Raw genomic sequence first — 21,687 nt, 5'->3', positions numbered from 1 at the left:
TAAAAAGCTGCATTTTGCAACCTGCACACATTATGCAAAATGTGTATTCTTCCTTTTTCATATCTGCATCAAGGCAAAATAAAGCAATAAAATAAACCAGTAAAGATCTCTCCATTACTGGAGGAGGTTGTTCAATTTCTGCTTGTGATGCAGCTGTCAGGAGGCTTGGAAGAGATCTGTCAGAAAAATAAGCTGGGAATCCTATCTTCAGCTGACTGAGTTTCACCAGCAGAATTTAAGATGTACATGTTTGCTGATCAAAAAGACTGGATTGCTCTTTTTTTAATTTTCCACTTCAAAATGATCTAACAAATCCAGATTCAAAGTGAGGGCAGCGAAGGAGAGTCAAGCTATTTACCTTCTTTCATTCCTCTTTTCGCAGGTACTGGAAAATCAGACCCGTTTTTTAGTTCTTTAAGCCATCATCAGATGAGCATGCATGTTTCCAAACTCTCCTTATAAGGTTTAGAAGTGTACTTCTTCTTTTTTTTTAAGGAGATTCGAGATTCTTTGGAGGCCAAGTCTTAGGCTGCCCACTGGATTTCATGTTTGCATTATTTTAAAAAGCAATGAGCGGGGAGGCAAAAATAATATAGATACATATAATGAAACAAACACTGCATTCAATCTATTAATCCATCAATAAAAATAAGCAAACTGGTCAATGTTTGCAGTTTGCTTATTTGTACAATTAGTTATTCTTATTGATGAATACAGGGCTGGATCCAGATTTAAACTGGATCAACACGCTGGTGGAAGTGGACTTCCCCACCCCCTCCTTCCCACAGCAGCCCCTCCAGCACTCTGAAAATGCTACATAGGGTGTCAGGAGACCTTGCTGAATGGCGTGGACTGTGGTGTGAGGGGCAGGGGGTCCCCAAAACTCAGGCAGAGGGGCCTTCTGCGAGAGGAGCCCTTCCTCTCATGGAAGGCAGATCCTGCATCCATTCCAAAAACTATACACATAGTATATTTCTGATGATTCCACACAGCCTTTCTTTTACTTTGAGACTTGAATATGCTCCCCTCCTTTGTGTGTTTGTGCAGACCGCACAAGCCAGCATGCAAAAACATACACTGCTCTTCTCTTTAGGCCTCTTCTCTGCTACAGAGGGGTTCAGAGGCAGCCTTAGATCCAGTTACTACCTGGTATGTTATAAAAGCACCCCTGAGATGTTTCTGACATGTCCAAGGAAGGAAGGAAGACATTATACCATTTTAGGACCAATCTCAAATTTGAACCAATCCTCGACAGGAAGCCACAGATGATACTTCAGTCCAGGTTTATTATAAATATTATTTTAAAAATCCCACCAAATCCTCAACACACAGGGGATACTGCAGCCAGGAAGGAGGATCCAGTCATGGGGACAAATCTTCAAGAACAGGAAGGACCATGCAGCCCATCCTTGTTTCTGAACCACTCCGACCGGGTAGGACTGATGCTGTAACTAGCTGGTCCCGGCTGTTCTGGCACTAGGCCAAGGAGGCTCCAAGCTGGTGAATGCCGAGAAGAGATGCCATGTGCTCCAGTGCTAAGTTGCCAACGGGTGCCAGGAGGAGCCCCCCACCCTTCTGGCTGGATCCCAGGGCCGGGTATGAATATTGGAGATGCTGTCCGGGCCCAGGTGGGACCTCAGGATCCTCCTCCCTGTCCTAGTGCTCCATGCAGACAGGGGAGCTGACGGAGCATCCCGGACCATGGCCAGGACCTGCTTCCGCCACAGAAGCGTGCCAAGGTCCCGAGGGGGGCCGAGGCCCAATTGCGCCAGTTCCCGTCAGAGCAGCGCACGTGCGTTTGGCTGGGCTGAGGCCAAAGGGAGGCAGGGCCCACTACGCAGGAACAAGGGCCAATTGGGCCTCGCGGGTGAAGGGGCGCCTCCGGAGAGGCAGTGTTGGTTGCTATTGGTCGCCCAGTTGCTGCAGCAGAGTCCGGCGCCGACGCTCCAGCTCCCCTTCACTGAGCTCCTCGCTCTCGGAGGTGTCCCAGCCGCTCTGCCAGGAGAAGGAGCGCGAGTGAGAAACCCCCGACACCTCAACCCACCCCTACAATTTTGGCGAGAGGCCCACCCTATTCCCCTCGCCTCCCTCTCGAGTGCTTCTTTCCTCCTCCCCACTCCTCCCATGTCCTGGGGCAGGGGTGCAGAATATCACGCCCACAGACCAAATCCAGCTCTCAGGTGGGGTGGAGGGTCCCAATCTGGCTCTCTGGGGTTTCCCAAATGGCCATGCCCCCCCCCCCCTCGACTGTTTGGTGGTTTCCTGGCTTTCCCCATTCTAAAAGGTTGAAACGCCTCCCCTAAGCCTGAGTGGCTGGCAGTAACAGCTTTTAAGTTAAGATATGCTGGTATTCTTGGCCACACACCTTTTGCCTTTGGCCCCGCCCACCACCGCAATGGGGCCCCTGGGAGCTTCTTCAAAATGGAATCTGGCCCTTGGGCTGAAAGAGGCTCTGCACCCCTGCTTTGGTGGCCTCACTCCTTGCCACATCTCACCCGCTCCCTCCTGGTGCCCCGGGGAGGGGAGTGGCCTCTTCCCTCAGGTCGCGGAGGGGCCTTCTCTCGCTCCCACTCATCAGCTCGGCTCAGCTCCTTCTTGTGCTCGGCTTCGCTTTCAGGGCTGTTCTGTAAAAGAAACAGCTCGCAACTGTGGAGGGCAAAGGGCCTGAGAGGGACCACCAACGCCCCACCCGCTTAGCGGTCAGCAGCTCAGCATAGCGAGGAAGACGACCGAACCAGAGCAGACTCGGCAATACTGAAGAAGGTCACAGATGAGGTTTGTGAATGCTCTGAGCTAAAATGAACAAAGTCCCGTGCTGAGAAAATCAAAACGATGCGGCCTCAGCACAAGGGATTCTGCTTCTGGATAGTGGGGTCTCCCACACCGGAGGCATTCAAGACAAGGCTGGACAGCCACTTGTCAGGGATGCTCTGACTCGGATTCCTGCATTGAGCAGGGGGTTGGACTCTACGGTCTTGTAGGCCCCTTCCAACCCTACTGTTCTACGATTCTATGATTCTGTTGGATCCTCGAGCAGGAGGAGTGGTTGCCGCCTCTGCCATTTTGATCAGGATCCCTCTGAAAAGGCTGCTGGGTTTTTTTAAAGCATTGTACCTCGACTTTTAGTTCCAAAATTTCCAAAGTGGCTTAAGATAACAAGAAGATAAAATACAAACAATTTTTTTAAAAGCAAGAACCAAAGAAAAAGAGCAGCAGAAGCCATAAAACCAGCAGCAGTAAAACACCAATATTACTGTGCATTAAAAGGCTGGGCAAATAAAATAACTTTAACCTGGTGCCTAACACTAATCAAAGTGGCTGCAGGTGAGCAACCCTGGGAAGGAAGTGTTCCAGAGCAAGGGTGCCACTACAGAAAAGGTCCTATTCTCTGGTCACCACCAACCTAACCTTTAGGGGGGGTGGACATCCAGGGAACAGTTAGTCACGGGAAGGGGCAAAGGGATACGGAGGAATCTGAAGCCCCAACCACTAGACAATCAAACTCTTATTCAGCAACTCTTCTGGTTTCTTAGATCCATGAGGCATTGCCCTTACACCTTCACCTTTACATTTGCAGTCATAAGGTCTAGAAGCTTGCTTTTCAAAGAAAATGCTGAGATGTTTGGGATGGTGATTTCTGCGCCAGACAAATACATATGTGACAGAACCATAAGGGGTATGGGAAGGTTATCTCTTGACAAATCTGTTCTGATGTGTTTGCTTAAGTTTTAATGCTGATTTGATTATGGATTGTGGTTTTATGTTGAATTGTTTTTATGGAATCCCGCCCTGAGATCTATTGATATAAACAAATGCAATCTCTCCTCAAAAGCAAAACACTTCACGCACTGACCCCACTGCAGATTAACATTATGGGCGCCACACGTGGAGAGTAGGACAGGGCGAGGCACACCAATGCCAGTGTTAGTAAAGGCACAGCAAGGTAATGGTGCCCAAATGGCTCAAACTAATGAACTATAGCCAAGGGAAAGTAAAAGCACACGTGCACGTAGTCAGACTTGCCCTTAGAAACAGTTCTGTCCCCAAATAGCAAGAGGTTGAACTACAAACATGAAGCAAAGGCAACTCACCGAGTTTCCTGGAAGTCTGATATGCCGCAAGAATGTCTCCCCCCGACCCCACCGCACTGCTCTCCCCAGTTTTAAAGCAGACACTCTTCCCCACTCGCCACCAGTCTCTCACAACTGTAGGCTACGTCACATGGCCCGTTTTCCCCAGATGTGATGAAGTAAACCTGAATGGATTCTGATGTGATGTTGCAAAGGCTCTAATGCGCAACGTGAGCACACACACACACAAATGGCAACTCACCACCTCCCTGTTCAACCCACTTTTGAAAGACTTCCCAGGACATGTTTGAGCCGTCTTCCCTAATGTGGTGCTCTCCAGAAGTTTTGGATTACTACTCCCAGGAGCCCCAGCCAGCATAGCCAATGGTCAGGGATGTTGGGATTTGTAGTCCAAAACATCTGGAGGGCACCAGGTTGAGGAAGGATGCTTTTGAGCTAGGATATGTGTGTTAACCAAACTGGCCAACGTCCCAAACCTTATCTTAAAAAGTGCACTTTTAACCAATCTAAGCATGAATTGGCCCTTGGATTAAAAACAGAGGTGACTCTGGGCTGGTTTATATATGCATAACCTGGTTCCATCGATCCATGAGTGCTACACGAAGGGAATGGCTTACATGTGCGAACGGGCCAACAACAGATACAACAGTCTTTATTCAGCTACTTATGCCTCACGGTCCACCTCACCAAGTGGAGGTGTTGAAGGCAGCTTCACAGACAGCTTTCATCTTCGCTCACATGGCTTCAAATGCAAATGCTGGGGGATGCCGGGAGTTGTAGTCCAAGGCGTCTGGAGAGCACCAGGTTGGGCAAGGCTGCCCTAATGGATTCCCCATCTTGTCCAGATTTCTCGGTCTCTTTTCTAAAGAACCCGGCTTTGCACATCCTGCCCCACCTCTCTCCTTCGCCTGGCCCGCACTGGTCCCACCCACGGCCTGCTACTGTGGACTCACCGATTTGTGCCTTTTTTTCTTGCTTTTCTTCTTCTGCCTCTTAGAACGCCTGGTGCTGTGCTCTGTGGGCAGAGGGGAGAAAGCAACAGTGGCTGAATCTACACACACAAGTTATACCGTTCTCAAACTGCAGGGATAACTACTGGTGCCCGCTGGTATCATGTGCACCAGTAGTTATCACCGCAGTATAACGGTAAAACTGCAATGCGTAGATTCAGCCAGTGTGTGGACACTATGCCCCACATCTGGTACACACAGAGTTCATCTGCCCAACACACCTGTGGGAAAGCCTCAGGTAAGGCTTGCCCATTCCGCAGGAGGCACGGGGATGCAGCAAGGATTCTGTGGGTAGGCAGGATCTCACATTATCTCACAGACTGCCTGGGGAGGGGGCGGGAGAGGGGTGGGGGGGCGGAGCTCAGTGGCAGAGCAGATGCTTTGCAAGCAGAGGACCCCAAGTTCATCTCCTGGCAGGGCTGGAAAACTAGTCCAGGCTAAAACCCTGGAGAGTAGATGCCGGGCAGTATTGAGCTACATGGACCAATGGTCTGGCTCAGTATAAAGCAGCTTCCTACATCCCCTCATTAGGCTTTTAGGCAGAGGCTGGATGGCCACCTACCAGGGATGCTGTACTAGTGGGCGTGCTTGCCTTGGCAGGTGACTGGACTAGATGACCTTTGGGGTCCCTGCCAACTCAGATTCACGTGGATTCCTTAACGCCATATAAGGACACCTTGCCGAGAGGGGGGTGGTGGTGGTGGATCAAGGACGCCTTGATGCCTCGCCTCCTCAACGTGCTATGCGCCTACCTGAATCGGGTGAGGAAGATGCCCCCGAACCAGCCGATTCCGAATGGTTCCGTTTCTTGCGCTTGGCCATGCGGTGGGGATGGTCTGAGCCTGACTCTGAGCCCTGGAGGGGGGAAATGGACTCACTAGGCAGCCACTGTCAAAGGGAGAGCGGGCTTGAGCTCGAGCATCAGGGCGCGCTGTTCATAAAGCACAGGTGGGAGGGATGAGCGCAAGGACGGGTCAAGCACACGGCTTTACGTTGGCTCACTGCCCCTCTGTGCTAGTTTGTCATCCAGCAACCCCCGCCCCAGGTCTCGGAACAACGGATTACGACCCGTCCCTTACCGTGGCGGTGCGCAACCTGGCGCCTTCCTGATGATTTGGAATACAGCTCCTATCATCCCTAGCCAGCATGCCCAATGGTCCAGGGTTATGGGAGTTGTAGTCCAAGACATCTGGAGGGTGCCAGGTTGCCTGCCTCCACCTTACCCTAGCCCAAGGCTTGCATATATAAGAACACAGGGCGCACCCCAGCGCTAGAAGGCCATTCAGGACCACCTGCTCTCAAGGCGGTGGTGTGTGTGCAGCGGCTGCCCATTTGCTGCACACAGTTCAGGGACGGGATGCTGGGATCCTGAGGCAGGAGCACGGACTGCAGCGCTATGCGCGATAGCCGGTGATGGTCTGGAACACTTCGTGTTGAAGAGCAAAGAGCTCCTTGAACATTTAGGACATCAGCCCTAGGCCAACCCACTCTTTCTGTGCGAGGATGTTTTCTTTTTTACTTGCAGGAAACTGTGGCCATGGGGCTGTGCTGAAAAAGTGAGCCCCCCGCCCCCCACCAGCCTGAAGGGGCAGAGTTCATTCTGCCACCTCAGGACTCCACCTCCTCATTCTGCCATTGAGTTTTCCCAGCATTTATGCTGGGAAGCACGTACCGCCAAACGGGGAGTTTTGAGCAGGCTGGGAAAGGATGCCTTTGGGGCATCCGGCTGCCCATGTCCAACGCCTCTCCCCCCGCCCACCACCCCTCCGACGTCGGTCACGTCCTCCCCGCTCCTGCTGCCCCCAACTCCAGGCCTCACCGAAGCGGAGCGCTTGCGATGGTGCTTCTTGGGCTTCTTGGCGTGCTTCTTGGCCTTGGCGTGGAAATGCTGGCACTCCGTCTGTGGGGAGGAGGCGGGTGGCGTGTGCTAACCCAGAACTCACGGGAGCCGTGCTCTTTTTCAGCACAGCCTTCCTGGCTGCGGCCTTCTCTACAGTCCTCCCTCCCTGCCCCACTGCTTCGGTGCAACACTCAGCAATCCCACCCCATAGATCTTTGTGGGATTCAAAGCAGAAGTTCCCACCGGGGCACGATCGCTCCCCCCGCCCCAGTCGGGCCCTGCTCACTTCCAGTAGTTGCAGGAACTCGCGAAAGAGGCGGATCCGCTCCGACTCCAGCGTGATCTGCTCAAAGGCTATGTTATTGACAAACCGCTCTCGGACCTGGCAGAGAAGACAAAGAGGCACGGGCGGATCACACCCTTGGCTAGACTATGCAAAGCTATGGGTCTGTCACATAAAGGAGGAGGATTGATGGCCTTGGGATAATTACCCCATGGTCACTAAAGCAGATGTATCGACCGCATTAAGACCAAAACATTTCAAGGGAGGGCGAAATTGGCTTTAGACCTTGGGAGCAGACTTTCAGAGACCATGCGCTGCAAGAAATAAATTACATAAAGGTTCCCTGCGAGCTCAAACTGCCCACCCAGAGAGGAGGCTGCCTGTTGCGTCTCTGCGCAATTCCCAGCTCTGATTTGGCCACATTCTCTTCAGCCTCCGCCGGGGGTGGGTGACTGTGGCGTATCTCTTCATTGGGTTTAACTGAATTCTCCCACTCACTCTTGACGCAGCACAGCAGGCGGATGACCTGCCCTCCAGAGGAGGCTGCCCAACTCATCCGTGTCTGAGTCACTGGTCTGGGCTTGCCTTTGTCCAATGAGGAGACACACAGAAGCGCAGGGGGTGGGGGATCCTCCGAACCTGGGTAATTCTCATGCTTCCAAACGCCAAAAAATAAAACTGAACGCTGAACTATTAATCTACTCGGATGGCTCTGTCATCACCCAGATGTGATGGGCCAATGTTCCTCTCTGGTGGTCCTCTAGAGAACCCAGTAGGGGACGCTCCTGCCGTCAGGAGCAGGGGAGCTCACCTCATCCCAGGTGGTGCTGGGTTCCAGGGGAGGGGCTGCCTGCCGCAACATGCTCTTGAAGGCTGCCTCCTTGCGCCGCATCTTACGGGTTTCTTCCTTCTCCCGTTCCCGTTCCCGTGCTTCGGCCTTCTCCAGCAGCTAGGGGGGCGGGGAGAGGCATCACCATACAGTGTTGCGGTCATCTTGCCATGGGGCCTCTCCTACCACAGCGGCCACAAGGGGGGAACAGGACTGTCCTGCCTAATCAGTGCCGGCTCCAGGTCCGGAGGGCCCTTGGGCAAGGCACCCTCACGGGGCCCCTCCCTCAGTGAGTCGACCTTCTCAGTGTTGTGGTCGCCAGCTACAATGGCTCCCTCTCCTCTCTCCTCCCTGCTGCCACCTGCTTGCTTGACAGGCCTGGAGCCAGGGAGCAAGAAGGCAGCGGCACCTGCTGCTCCCCTCCTCACCACCGCCGCTGCTGGGGCCGGAGCGAGAGGCGGGTGAGCAAGCAGGTTGCGGGGGTGAAAGGGAGGAGCAGCTCCAGGGGGCTCTTCTCGGGGGCGCCCTGCTAGAGGGTGGGCTCTTGGCTGGTGCCCGGTCATGCCTGCTCTTGACGCTGGTCCCACTCCTAATCCTTGCAGCGTAACAATCAAAGAATCCTCCCTGGGTCAGCCGAAAGCTCCATGCAGTCCAGCATTCTCTTTCCAAAGGCAGCCAGCCAAGTGTCCTTCCCTGGGGAGCTCACAGGCAGGGGGTGAAGGCGATGGCCCGGCCTTCTTGCTTGTCCCCAGCATCCTGTGGTCAACTGCTCCTGAACAGTGAGCTCCCACTTACACTGCTTTGGCCAAGAGCTGTTGGCAGATCCACCCCTCCACGTATTTGCCTGACGATCTTTCTAAAAAGCCATCTCAGCCACCGGCCATCACCACCTCTCCTTGCTCCAGGATGTCGGCTTTCCCCACCCTGACGCAAGGTTGGGAAGGCTTTATGATGCCTTGTGTGAAGAAGACCTTTCTCCTGTCTGTCCTGAACCTACCACCACTTTGCACAGTCTTCCACAACCCAGTGCCCTCCAGGTGTTTTGCACTACAACCCCCAGGATTCCTGGCTATTGCAAGGTGGGCTCATGGGAGTTAAAGTCCAAACCTTCTAGAGGGCACCATGTTCCAGAAGGCTGGCTTAGCATCTTCACTGGATGACCCCCCAAAGCCCTAGTACAGGGGTGGAGGGGCCAAATCCAGCCTTCCAGGGGTTCCCCAGTCACCACCCCCTTCCCCTGGCCATGCCCCCTTTCCTCCAGCCACCAACTGTTTTGTGGTTTCCCAGCTCTGGGGTAGGTTCCCCCTCCCCACACCCCCATTCTAGAAGGCCGATATGCCTCTCCTAAGGCTTACTTACTGACAGTAAGAGCTTTAAGTCAAAATATGCTGGGGTTTGGGGTATTTGGCCACACCCCTTTTGCATTTGGCTACACCCCTTTTGCCCTCAGCCCCACCCACCACTGGAATGCAAGCCCCCGAAAGCTTCTCCAAAATGGAATTCAGTCCTCAGGCTGAGAGGTTCTGCTCCCCTGCCCTAGAATTATTGAAAGAGAGAGGAAGAACACGTCCAGCCATCTATAATGTATTCCTTTGGCTTCCACTGTTCTAAATGGACAATTATCTAGAGCTGGTTGGGAGTTAGTCACCGTACTGAAGAAGCAGACGGGTTCCTGCCTCCCAGAGCACTTCCCGCCTGGACAGGGTACCCCACCTCTTGTGCCGACAGCCTGCTGAGCCCTGCCCCACTCACACTGTTGAAAGTCAGCTTAATGTTGCCGGCGTCCAGCGTGGCGGCACGCTTGTCGAAACTGATGATGTGGGCGAAGTCTTCAAAGGTTGTATTTACTTCCACGCTGAAGTTCCGGTCCTGTCCGGGGGAGAAGCGAGGAGGAAGGAGGAGGACGAAAGACAAGGTTAGAAATTCCCCATGTTTCCTTCCGAGTTTTGCAGAAACGGCAAGGATCCCAGAATAAAAAAAGGACCGCCCCGCTCACTCTCGAGATGCACTGGCTACCAACTGCAGGCTTGGCCTTTCCATCAAGCCTAGTCAAGCCTTCTTTTTTTGTTGCTTGATATCCACCCTGAAGAAGACTTCTGGCTGACACCTGGCTCAATACTCTGACATTTTAATTCAGGGATGGGGAACATCTGGCCCACCAGTTGTTGTTGGACTGCAAGTCCCAGCATCCCTTATCATTAGCTCTGCTGGCTAGGGCTGATGGGAGATGCAGTCCAACAAGAGCTGGAGGGCCACACATCCCCCACCCATTTCAGCTGGCCTTAATAAAAGGTACAACGCGAGGTGCTTTTGGCTGCTTTCCTCATGGATCAACGCAGCTATTGTGGAGCAATTTTATTCATGCTCCAAGTTGTTCCCAACAGCACTGAACCAAAGAGCATGGGAATCTCCCAGCTGATTTATCATCAGGAGAATGGGGTTTTCACATCAATTTCACTCCCATGCATCACAATTTTTTTTGAAATTCAGAAAAGTTACATTGGCCTGAGGCTGACGATGCATTTTTCCCTTTAAAGTGAAACTGGTGCAAATATTGAAACATGGCAGATTTTCCGCTCAACAAAAAGAAGGACATTTCAAATGGCACTGTGGATTCATTGCCGGCCCAAGACATTTTGCTGCCTGAGCAAGAAAAGCAAATGGTTCCGCTGTGCCCCCAAGTCAAGGTTTCCAAGGCTGGCCAAGTTATTTTGGCATCTGAGGCAGAAAAGCCCACAAGCTCCTCTCTCTGGCAGCAAAAATAAAACTAGCAATACATCAAGGGCACAATCTTATGCATGTTAAGGCAGAAAAACGTCCTACAACTCCCAGCATTGTAGGACTCTCCTAAGAACTTCTGTAGGACTTTTTTGTCTCTGAACATGCACAGGATTGCACCCTAAATAGCTAACAATTTGCTTCCCTTTCAGGACACCCCAAATCAGCTGTTTACGGCAACCACCTCACTTTGTCTGATTATAGGGCCAGCCCTGGCCAGCAGCAGGTGATTTTGCTAGCAAGATGCTGATTTCACCTCAGTCTCACTCCTGAGAATCACTTTTTTAAAATTCAGAGTGAGATTGACATGCAGTAGAACAGACAATGTATTATTCACTTTTAAAAGTGAAACTGACATAAATATTATTTCAAACATGGCAGATTTTCTGCTTGGTGAAAAGCAGGACCGTTCAAATAGCACTACAGATTCATTGCCAAGAGAAGAAACTCGTGGCCACTGGGCTCAAGGGACGGAGCTCTTGAACAGAAAGGGCTTGTAGGTGTCGTTCTCTCTGAGCCCCTCCAGTGCCCAGTCTCGCTGCACCTTAAGAATGTCCTTGATGATCTTCTTTTCATCATGGAAGCGGGCCTTCAGATCTTCCACGTAGAATTTAAAAAGGTCCAGGGGGGTGGAGCCTGTGGGAAGAAGAGCAGAAGGACACGGCCCGACTCAAATGCCTTCCTTCCACAAGAAGGGAACTTGACCACAGTGGCTTTCAAACTGCCCTGGGGTTCCTTGGATGTTTATCAGGGGCCCATCAATTGGAATATCAGTAAACGGCAGACAAAAGTTCCCAGGAAGACAAATTGCCTACCACGATAAATCTCCCCCTGAGATTTACAGCAGCAGGACACGGTACTCTCGTTTCAGGTTGGGTGAGCGGCAGAACCTCTTTCAGCCTGAGGGCTAGATTCCATTTTGGAGAAGCTTTTGGGGGCCACGTTCCAGTGGTGGGTGGGGCCAAAGGCAAATGGGTGGGGCAAAAGGGGCAGGGCCAAGAACACCAGCATATTTTAGCTGAAAGCTCTTCCTGCCAGTCACTAAGCCTTCAGAGAGGACTTTCAACCTTTTTTTGGGGGGGACACACAAAAGCTGGGAGACCCCCCAATTATCAGTGAGGTCAGGGGAAAGGGGGTGGGAGAGGGGGCATGTCCATCTGGGAAACCCCAGAGGGACAGATTTGGCCCCTGGGCCTAAGGTTCTGCACCCCTGAGGCAGAGTTATCATGAAGCCCAATGGGCCCAGATGGTGGTACTGAGGTGACAGAACACACTCCAGCATTCTTCAGACTGCACAGGGACTCAGCTGCAGGGACTCAAGGGATGCTCAGCAGAAAAAGCCATGTGGAAAATGTTTCCCGAAAATAAGGAATCAGGAATATTCCTCTGGAATAAGGTCGAAGGATTGGCCTTGAAAAACCCGCGCGAGGCCGCCAATGGCCTGTCTAGGCCAGATCCGTCGACCTGGGTTCAAGGGCCTCAGATGTGGGTCTGCACGCTGGTGATTCTAGGTTTAATCCTCAGGATTTCCAATGAAAGGATCTCAGGGGCTTGATCCTTTCACTGGAAATGCTGAGGACTGAGTGCAGGATCTTCAGCAGGGAAAGTTTTACTGTTGAGCTATGCTCCCTGAAGATTATTTTTAAAAGGGGGTGGGGGGAGAACCCAGGAATCCAAGTGCCCAGAACTTCCCAGCCACAGCAATGAGAGCAGAGGTGGGGAACCCCTTTTGTGCTGAGGGCCGCATTTCCTTGGGGAGAAACTGTTGGGGGCCGCATGCTGGCGGTGGGCAGGGCTGAAGCCAGTGGTGGGTGGGACAAACACCAAAAGTGGGTGGGGCCACCACTTTCTCTCTCTCTCTTTTTGCTACACCCTTCTCTCTCCTCTCACCTCCATCCCCACTTCCTCCCTGCCCAGCACCTGTGGGGGCAGAAACGGCACGCTGCTCTTGCCAGAGATCTGAACTGGTCACTTCCAGGTGGCTTTGGAAATTAGGCCAAGGGCCACCAGTTGCCCACCCCTGCACTAGACCATCTCTTCCTCCCAATCACCATTCCATACAGCACTTTAACATTTGCAAAAAATGTGTTTTAAACCCAGCCACGCTGGCATGCATTACTTTTCACAGAAGCAGGACTGCAAATGTTCTATGGCTGACAGCTTTGTTCCCTGAGCGACTGGGACGCCATCACATCACAGCAGCTCAACCAAATGGAGGTCAGGTGTACAATGAAATATAGAGATGTACCCGCCCCTCTAGAATTTAGGCCCCTAACTACAGGTCTAACCTAGTGTGCACACCCTCTGCTCCACATGAGGCTTTCCATTCTCTCTTGAAATCTACCCCAAACGCCACCCATAAAGAAGCGTTATTTCATTCATTCATTCTGGAAGGCCCGTTCCTGATGGAAAGAGCGGGGTGATGGGGAGAGGGTTCCTGCCCACCGGCTGCTTACCAGGCTGGCCCAACATGTTGGCAAAGCGTCTGTCAGTGCTGAGGGAGGGGTACAGCTCCATCCAAGTGGACATGGAGTGCAGGCGCCCGCATTCGTGAAGCTCGTCCAAGAAGGCCTGAGCAAGAAGCAGCCTGGTTATTCTACGATAGAGCGAGAGAGATCGGGGAGTCAGCCCCTCCCCCGGTCATGGGCCCTGCCAGGGGGGCCACACGCCCCAAAGCAGGCCCTGAATCCCATGTCCCCCTCTGCACCCAAACACAGTTCATACTGGCATCTGCTTCAGACCTCTTCCCCCAGACGTCTTCTATAAATGACGAAAATTTCAGGTAAAAAGCAGGGCAGCGCATATGCCGCAATCCACAGGTACGCAGAAAAAGCAACAAACGTGCATTTGGGTGCACCATAACTTATTTATTAGTTTATTAGATTTCTAAGCCACCCATCTGGAGGCTAATAAACATTGAGAACTGCAGCTTCTTCTTTTTTAAATCAAGTTTCCAGATCTTATGACTGCAGAGAGATGCTTGAATGCACGTAGGCAACGCCTGCCAAAATCTCAGGATCTTGCCCCCGACTACTGGAAATCTTATTCAACAAGATGTTAGCATGTCCAGTTTCCCCAAGCGTTCCTCACACTGTCAAGCATATCCTATAAGGGCTCGAACGTTGTTTTTTAAAAAAACAAAAACAAAACAAACCCAACATTCTCAAGAAGTTCAATCCTATGCTCGGTACCACATTTGGTGCTTTTTCTGTACTCGCAAGGAGTTGCAACCTGCAAACAGTCCTGGTTATTAAGCTTCCTGCATCCCTCCCCACCCCCACGAGACCCACTGGCCAGTTTTGCCCCAATAGTATTTATTGAGTGATTGAATTTATAGACTGCTCTTCATAAAAAATCACAAAGCAGTTTACAAAGAAAAATTAAAATACAAAGCCCACACTATAATAAAACAATACTATGAAAACCCTAAAACATTCAACCGGCAGGTAGATAATAAATACAGTGCGGTTAAAACAGAGCAAAATGACTCAACGGTCTCTTGAAGAACATCAAAAAGATCTGAAGGGCGAAGTGGTACATCTTACGTAGCCAGTGAAACTGAACTACTGAAGATGCCTGATGTGCTTCCGAAGGCAAGGAGTTCCATAACGAGGGTGCCACAACCAAGAAGCCCTTGCTTGGGTCAGCAATCTCTGGGCAGCGCCCATAGTATCTGAAAGGTTGGGCTGGTACACATAAGAAGAGGCTCTCCAACATGTTCTGGGCCCCAAGCCACTTGATACCTTGAAGTATGCTGAGAAGCAAATAGGCAGCCAATGCGGATCACTGAGGATAGATGCAATATGACTCCAACTCTGCATGCCACAGAGCAGCAGCCTTCTGCTCCCGTAGAAGCCTCTGAACTGTCCTCAAGGGAAGCCCCGAATAGAGTGCATTACAGTAGTTCAGTACAGTATCCAATACTGACTCTGCCTTCACTGGGAATGTGGATGCCAATCAGTTCTACTGCCCAGTTATCTTCTGATCCATTTATCATCAGATGACGGACAACCGAAACACTAGGTCAAGGGTGCAAAACATGTGGCCTGCTAACCCATTTCTGGTGGCCCGCCAGACCCCCCACCGCATCTGCCGCTGAAAAAAACCTGACAGCACTGCCTGGGGTTTCCCTTGCTAGCAAGCTGACCCCTTCCTTATCTCTGATTGGAGGTACATTTGTGTGGGCACACATGCATGTACACGCATGTGCATGCACGGCCCCCTGGCGCTACCCAATGTGGCCTCTGGGGCCAAAAAGGTTGTGCACCCCTTCACCAGGAGTTGTGCTTAAGATGATAAACGGGACCAGAACACAGAACCAAGGAAGTTGCTTTACACTGGTCAGTCTACTGATCCATCCAGCCCACTGTGGTCTCCTCTGACTGCCAGGGGCTCTCCAGAGGTGTCAGGCAGAGGTCTTTCTCATCACCTGCTCCCTGAGCCTTTTAACAAGAGATGCCAGGGACTGAGCCCAATACCTTGCGTGTGCGAGCCATGCGTGGCTCTGCTGCTGAACTACGCTCCCCCCGTAAGCAGACCCCCAGTGGCTCAGGGCTGCCCCCCTGGCCACGCCCCCTGGCTCAAGGCTGCAGCTGCAGATACCTGGAAGGCCTCCCTGTTCTTGCGCTGCTGGCGCCTCTCTCGCAGACGCCCGCGCTCGCGCTCCTCCTCCTCTTCTCTTTCCAGAGTCCGGATGTGTTCCTCAAAGCAGATGAGGGCATCCTCTTTGTCCATGTCTGAAAGAGGCAGAGGCGGGAGGGACCCGATCTCAGCTGGGCGACAAAACCAACATGGCACGGGGGAGAAGAGCGCAAGCGGTTATTCTGGGCAGCCAGGGGACAGAGAAGGGCAGAGGAAAGTGGGGTGGGAAGGGGAGTCAATCCTCATTTCTGGTTGGGGCTAAGTGGGATCCAGCTGGGGACAGGCGTGTTGGGAAAGAGCCCTCCAAGTGCTACTCCTGCCTCTAGTCGTAGGACCTGGTTTCCGTGACCTCTGGATGTCAACAACCAGGCCAGTACAGACTCAACAGCAGATCAAAATAAACTGGGCCGAATGTCAAGCTAAATGAATTCATTCATTTAAGGGAAAGGAAGTAGTATTCAGCCAGCTTCAGAACCGCTGGGTCTCCGTTTATTTTGTTTATGAATAACAGATAGAAATTTAGATACCCATAGCCCTAAGGAGCTTTTCCCTCTTGCAAACTGAGGGAATGTTCCCCTAATTTGTGAGGGTTGTTTCTTGCTGGTATGATCACTGTACTATTTTTGTTGTTTGTTGTACTAGAAATATAGGTTTGCTCTTGATTTTTGTATGGATCTACATGTAATTATTAATAACAAATGTTTAATTTAAAAAAAAAAAGCCTGGGCCAAGAAAAGCTAGATTCTGTACCCCTGAACATATAGTATGCCAATTAAGTACATTTTCAAATATTCACCTATTAGGATAAATTTTTCAAATAATCCCTGCTTTGCCTAGTCCAGTGGGGCAGCGGGTGTGAGGTAGGAGAAGAAAAATGCCATGCAAAGTATCGAAGCGCTGCTCGCTCGAAATACACCCTCACCCAACAGCCTATGGCTCTTCAGATTTCAGTAGACACTGCCAACCATTTAATTTAATTATTAATTAATTAATTAAGGTGTGCAACTTCAGGGCATCCAGAGGCCACCCCCTGACACACACACACCCCGGACCACACTCCTTGAAGTGCTGGGGGAAAAAAATTAGTGTCAAATCCCTATGGCATGCTAAAAGGGTCAAATTTAGTTTGTTCTCAAGCTAAGTTGGACCCTTTTCATTCTCCATAGCACGATAACCGCCTGCCAAATTTGCCAGTGCAGGGGCTAAACCAGGCAGCAGCAGGGACGGGGCGGGAGATGTGGTCTGCATGTCGCCAACGCCTGCCTTAAGGGATAGACACCTGTGTGGGTGTCACGGCCGAGACCTTCAGCTTCAGTTTCTGTGCGTGTGCAGTGCGATTGTGGAACTGAAGAATATACTCAGCCCTGGCAATACTGAGCAGCGTGAGCAGGTGGAAAGGGGCAGACAGCGGCGTACGTGGGGAGCTCAGGTAGAGGGGGCTGTGCCAGCAATATCAGGAGGAGGGAGGGGGCCTTTGACCGCATCTTATATTTGGTGATTGGGACAGGTTATTCAAAAGCTCAGTGTGTTGAAAGGAATACTCTTATCTCAGATCATCCAAGGTCCAAACACACACGCCCGAACACACCCACACGTACCCCCCAGCTACACAGTACTTCTGCACTTCCCACTGTAGGAAGACCCCACACCAACCCCAGCATGGAAAAGGCCACCACCATCACCCTCTCTGGTGTTTGATACAGGACTATCAGCTTAATCCTCAAAGCAGACTGGAATCTAGGGGACCTGGGTTCAAATCCCAGCTCGGCCATAAGCTCCTGGGCAAGTCATGCTCACTCAGGCTCAGTGCGTCATCTGAAGGATGGGGGTAACAGAAACCTACCTCACAGGGGTGTTGTGAGGGCAGAGGCAGTAAAACCTCTGCTTGCACATCCATAGAGTGTATGCTGCAAATTAGAAGTGCTTCGAGAGAAGAGTAACTGTGGCAGCAGCAGCGGTGGGTGCAACATAGCCCCCAGGGTTGGTTATATTCTGGCAGGGCTGTGAATACTCTGTACCAGACTGGGGTGCAGCGGGGGGCGGGGGGAATCTGTGCCCAGAAAAGTTGAACTGTGCAACTTGCATCCATTATGGACACGTTCATATATTCTACACAATAGATTGTGGTTTTGCTAGTCACATGGCAGCAGCGGCGGTGGGAGTTTTGCTGGGCCCCAAATCTCCATCCCTTAACTACTGGAAATCCTTCTCCATCCTCCCCCAGCCCACATGTGCAGTTTCACCAGTCATTGCTTACACACGTTCAAGGCTATCTTTGCACCCTTAAGGGCTAGAAACTTGGCTTTCTTTTTTTATTCGGAAAAAACTGGACAGCTGAGACACTTGCATTGCACCCCGTACAAATCTGAGCCACGTGGGCCCACTAAGCTGCACACGGAGCCTCATGGAGTTCCTTGGGTTCAGAAACTTTGCTCTGGTAGGGGAGAGAGAGAGTGGGCTGTAGGCCGGGAGGTGGGGGAGAAATACAGAGGAGGAACTGGGGCAACGGGAAGGTGGAAGGCGCCTCACTTTGCAGGTCCTCGTCCTCCGCAAAGCTGGGGTTGTCCATCAGGTACTGCTGGGCCTCGGACCATGTGGTCTGGAAGCTGACGCGGCTCATGTTGTCCAGGATGCTCTTCAGCGCCTGGATGTTCCTCTTGCGCAGCTGCTTGGCATGCTCCTGGGTGGGGCAGGGGACAGCGTTGGGGCCGGCACCCGTCCCAGCAGCGCAGGACTCCCATCCCCAAGTGCTGGGAGCGGCTGAACGGTTAAGTATTCGGCAGGCAAGAGGGAAAGCCGGGAGATGGGACACCTAGATCAGGGGTGAGGCCACCTGGCACCCTCCAGAGGTTTGGGACTACAACTCCCATCATCTCTGAGCCCTGCTGGCTGGGGCTGACAGCAGCTGGAGTCCAAAACACCTGGAGGGCGCCAGGGGTCCTATTCCTGGCTTAGATTCTATGCTCTGCTTTGAATGAAGCCACCCTTGCCCCTCAGCTTACACCCTCACATTTAATTTTATTTTTTTACCTTCTCTTTCTTGGCCAGGAAGAAGAGGACGTCGTCGTAGATCTCCTTGCGATCACGCTCCGGCACCACGGCCCACACTTCCAGCTCCCCAAACATCTGCTCAGCTTTCCTAGTGGGGGGGATGAGGGGGGGAAAAAGAAGCAAGCCAGCAGTTGGGGGGGGGGGTGACGTCACTGCAGAGAGGCTGAGGGGATTCACCAGAGCTCTGAGGAAGAAGGACGTGGGAGGAGCGCACAGACATGGTAGCCTACGATGCAGGTGCTCTGAGGTGCTGCAGGGCATCCACATCCATGAGAACCAAGCTAGATTTTCCTCTCTGTTTTTAACTAGCAACAACGGGATTGTGGAACCAGACCTAGCAGAGCGGCAGGGAGGGCTCTGAGGCCTGGAGCGGGAATCCCGTGTCCTGGAGCCGGGGACCCAGCCTTGCAAGACGGGATGTGCTCAGGCCTCTTCAGGCACCAAAGGGAAGAGGGGGCATGAAACATTGGCCCCCGCGATAGGCTGGCAGTACGGAGCCTCTGGATTGGCCAGGCTTGGCATAAATACAGGGAAGTTGGCTTTCTGCCCTCGCCTGGTCAACAAAGCAGAAGTAGCTTTGGCTTGCTGAACACCAGTCTTCAGCTGATTTGTAACTCTAACTCAAGCTCTCCACCCCCAGGAACGCACCACAGGGCCTCAGCTGGAGCCCCCACTCTCTCCTGGCCTAAATTTGGCTGAGAGTCCCTGCCTGGCCCTGAGACAAAGGGGGTGTCTTCTCTCAGGCTCTGGAAATCCTGGCCTAGGGAGGCCAGGCGAGCTCCATCACCGTTGCCGTTCCGCCAGGAGGCAGAGACATTTTTATTCGGACAGGCTTCTGGTGTCTAAGCCAATGCACTGCTGTGGTCAGTTTTAATCTGATGGTTGCTGTTATTTCCTTCTTATCAAGTGTGTTTTTATTCGATGAGCTTTAATATTTTAATTATAACTTCATTATTGTATCTGCATTGTATCTGTTAGCCAACATTAGCACTATTTTGAGTGGAAAAGCAGGATACAAATGTAATAAACAAACAAACCAGGGGTGCAGATAAACCTCAGGCCTGTGGGCCAAACTGGGCCCACCAGAGTTCCCAATCTGGTTCCCTAGATGGCCCCACCCCCTTTCTCCCCGACCACCTATAATTTGATGGTTGACCAGCTCTGCACGTTCCCCCCGCCCGCCCCATTCTAAGGGGCTGAAATGCCTCTCCTAAGGCTCAGCTACAGGCAGGAAGAGCTTGAAGCTAAAACAGGCTGGTGTTTTGGCCCCACACTCTTAGCCTTTGGTCCTGCCCTGTTTTGCCTTCAGCGCCACTGCAACTGTGGAATGCAGTCCCCCCCCCCCCCCCCGAGAGTTTCACCCAAATTGAATTTGGCCCTCGGGCTGAAAGGGTTCCGACACCCCTGAAATAAAGGATCTTTTGCACTTGATGAAACATGCTGGCTAGGCAGGCATGGATCGCCACACTCCCTTCCCAGGGCCAATCAAGACAGACCCCCAAGCAGGGCCAGGAAGAAACTTGCACCTCCCTTATCTACCTCCGCAAAGAACCCAGTCTCATCCTCAGAGAACCATGAGACTAGGTTCCTGTCCCTCCCCCTGTCCAGGAAAGGGTGGAAGCCAGGACCCCTGGTCCCCAGGCGCCAAGGCGGCTGGCCCACTGCTGCCGACTGCGGCCCCCTCTACCTGTAGCGGGTGGTGGAGCTCATCTTGCTGTGCTGCTCCAGGAAGCGCTGCAGCTCCTCTTTGGCCTCCTTAGCCCGGAGCCGGGCCTCCTCTTTCTCCTCCTTGTCCCGCTGGGCCTTGTAGGCGTTGAAGGCTTGCTTCTTCTCACTCAGCTTGGGCAAGGCACTGGGGCACACAGTGCAAGACCATCACGAGCTCGTACCCATGGGCAAAGGGTTGGAAAAAGCCAGGGCACAGAAGCACCAACAGCCGGAGGGAGGGTGGATACGGGATTCCCAGCGGCACAGTAAGCTGGGCTGGGTGAAGTGAAATCTAGCCATTTCTATCATTGCGTGGAAAGAGACAGGAGCAGCCATCCGGCTGGACTGCAAGCTGGGGCCACATGTGAGAGGAGTGGGAAGGAGGGGGCCACATGCAACAGTGCGGGACCGTACCTGAACCGTGGGTCGTTGCTAACGAGCTTCATGGCCTGCTCCCATGACGCACTTGCTGGGACACCCTGGAGCCAGAGAACAGGGGAGTCAGCACCTCCTCCTCCTCCTGAAGTGCAACCCTGGCTCAGGACCAGGTTACACCCCCCCCGGGGGGGGGGAGGAGACACCAGGCTTGCAGGATCTGCTTTGTTTTATACTATCACCCTGAGATCCAGCAACAGGCGCTGGAATGAAAGACTTAGGATGAAAGAATTCTAAGCCTGGGGATTTCTTTTTGAGTACAGAACTGAACTCGTAGGCCCGCCACCCCAAAATCCCACCATCTCAAGCTTTCTTTCGTTTCGGCAGTATAATGTAAGTTGAGGGAAGTCATTTTGTCATTTGGGGAGTCAGAAATAATTGCCCATCTGCTGCAAATCACCCAGAAATCTACCGGTAGAGCCAGATCTTCTGTCCACTCCTGGTTTACGCTATCAGAAGCATCAGGCACCAATGGGTTTGTTCGTTTCCCTGGACTGTACCAATTCAGGCTGTATGTTTGTTCCCCTCCCCAATTCTCCACATGAAAAAAATCTAGCCTGCCAGGGAGAAGGGTTCACCTGATATGCTATTTTTCCATGTGCAAGTACAGGTTCCGCACCCTCAGGAAAGCTTCCCCCTCCCTCCCAGCACCCCGAAGTGATAGTCTAGAAAAAGTATCTTTTACCACTTAATTCTAGGGGTTGTACAAAGTGGCCATGATCCCCAGGAGGCATCTGTACTCCTCTGGCCCTTCCCTGGTCAGTACCTTGTCTTTGAGCAGCTCCTTAAAAGCTTGTTTGGCTTCTTCCTTGTTGCTCCAGGCGTTGCCAGTGCCACGATCTTCCTCATCTCTCCGCATGGGATCACAACTGGTGCAGGAAAAGCAGAGCGTGTTGGACAGAGCATGTGATAAAACAGCCTTATGCTTAATAACCTGCCTGGCCGCCAGAAGCGACCAAGATTTCCATGTAGGCGAGAGAATGGGCTGGCAGGAGATAAACCAAACTCTCTGTTCATTTCCT

At 52.2% G+C, this 21,687-nt stretch overlaps 1 protein-coding gene across 13 annotated transcripts in view; it reads right to left on the bottom strand.

Annotated features, from left to right (window-relative positions):
• Nucleotides 1–1,269: 1,269 nt before the first annotated feature.
• The window catches only part of PRPF40B (pre-mRNA processing factor 40B), a 38,845-nt gene continuing 18,427 nt past the window's right edge, over nt 1,270–21,687 (bottom strand). For 3 of the 13 annotated variants that reach the window (XM_084836961.1, XM_084836964.1, XM_084836965.1), the window contains 15 exons: nt 21,432–21,534; nt 20,645–20,709; nt 20,211–20,375; nt 18,503–18,611; nt 18,002–18,152; nt 15,434–15,603; nt 13,288–13,402; nt 11,376–11,467; nt 9,806–9,922; nt 8,036–8,173; nt 6,921–7,323; nt 5,854–6,032; nt 5,045–5,106; nt 2,496–2,619; nt 1,270–1,995 (listed from right to left, as the gene is read on the bottom strand). In XM_084836961.1, coding sequence (XP_084693087.1) covers nt 1,903–1,995; nt 2,496–2,619; nt 5,045–5,106; nt 5,854–6,032; nt 6,921–7,323; nt 8,036–8,173; nt 9,806–9,922; nt 11,376–11,467; nt 13,288–13,402; nt 15,434–15,603; nt 18,002–18,152; nt 18,503–18,611; nt 20,211–20,375; nt 20,645–20,709; nt 21,432–21,534 — 2,086 coding nt within the window. In that variant the 3' untranslated portion in view covers nt 1,270–1,902. Of the gene's footprint in view, nt 1,996–2,495; nt 2,625–5,044; nt 5,107–5,853; nt 6,033–6,920; nt 7,324–8,035; nt 8,174–9,805; nt 9,923–11,375; nt 11,468–13,287; nt 13,428–15,433; nt 15,604–18,001; nt 18,153–18,502; nt 18,612–20,210; nt 20,376–20,644; nt 20,710–21,431; nt 21,535–21,687 lie in introns of those variants that run through there. The other 10 variants (XM_084836968.1, XM_084836970.1, XR_014788137.1 and 7 more) reach the window with 9 other exon arrangements.

Source organism: Heloderma suspectum, chromosome 2 (assembly GCF_057233095.1).
Source record: "Heloderma suspectum isolate Gila_16-S chromosome 2, 16-S_ref, whole genome shotgun sequence".
Taxonomy (NCBI): Eukaryota; Metazoa; Chordata; class Lepidosauria; order Squamata; family Helodermatidae; genus Heloderma; species Heloderma suspectum.
This window is presented reverse-complemented; position numbering and strand designations above follow the sequence as displayed.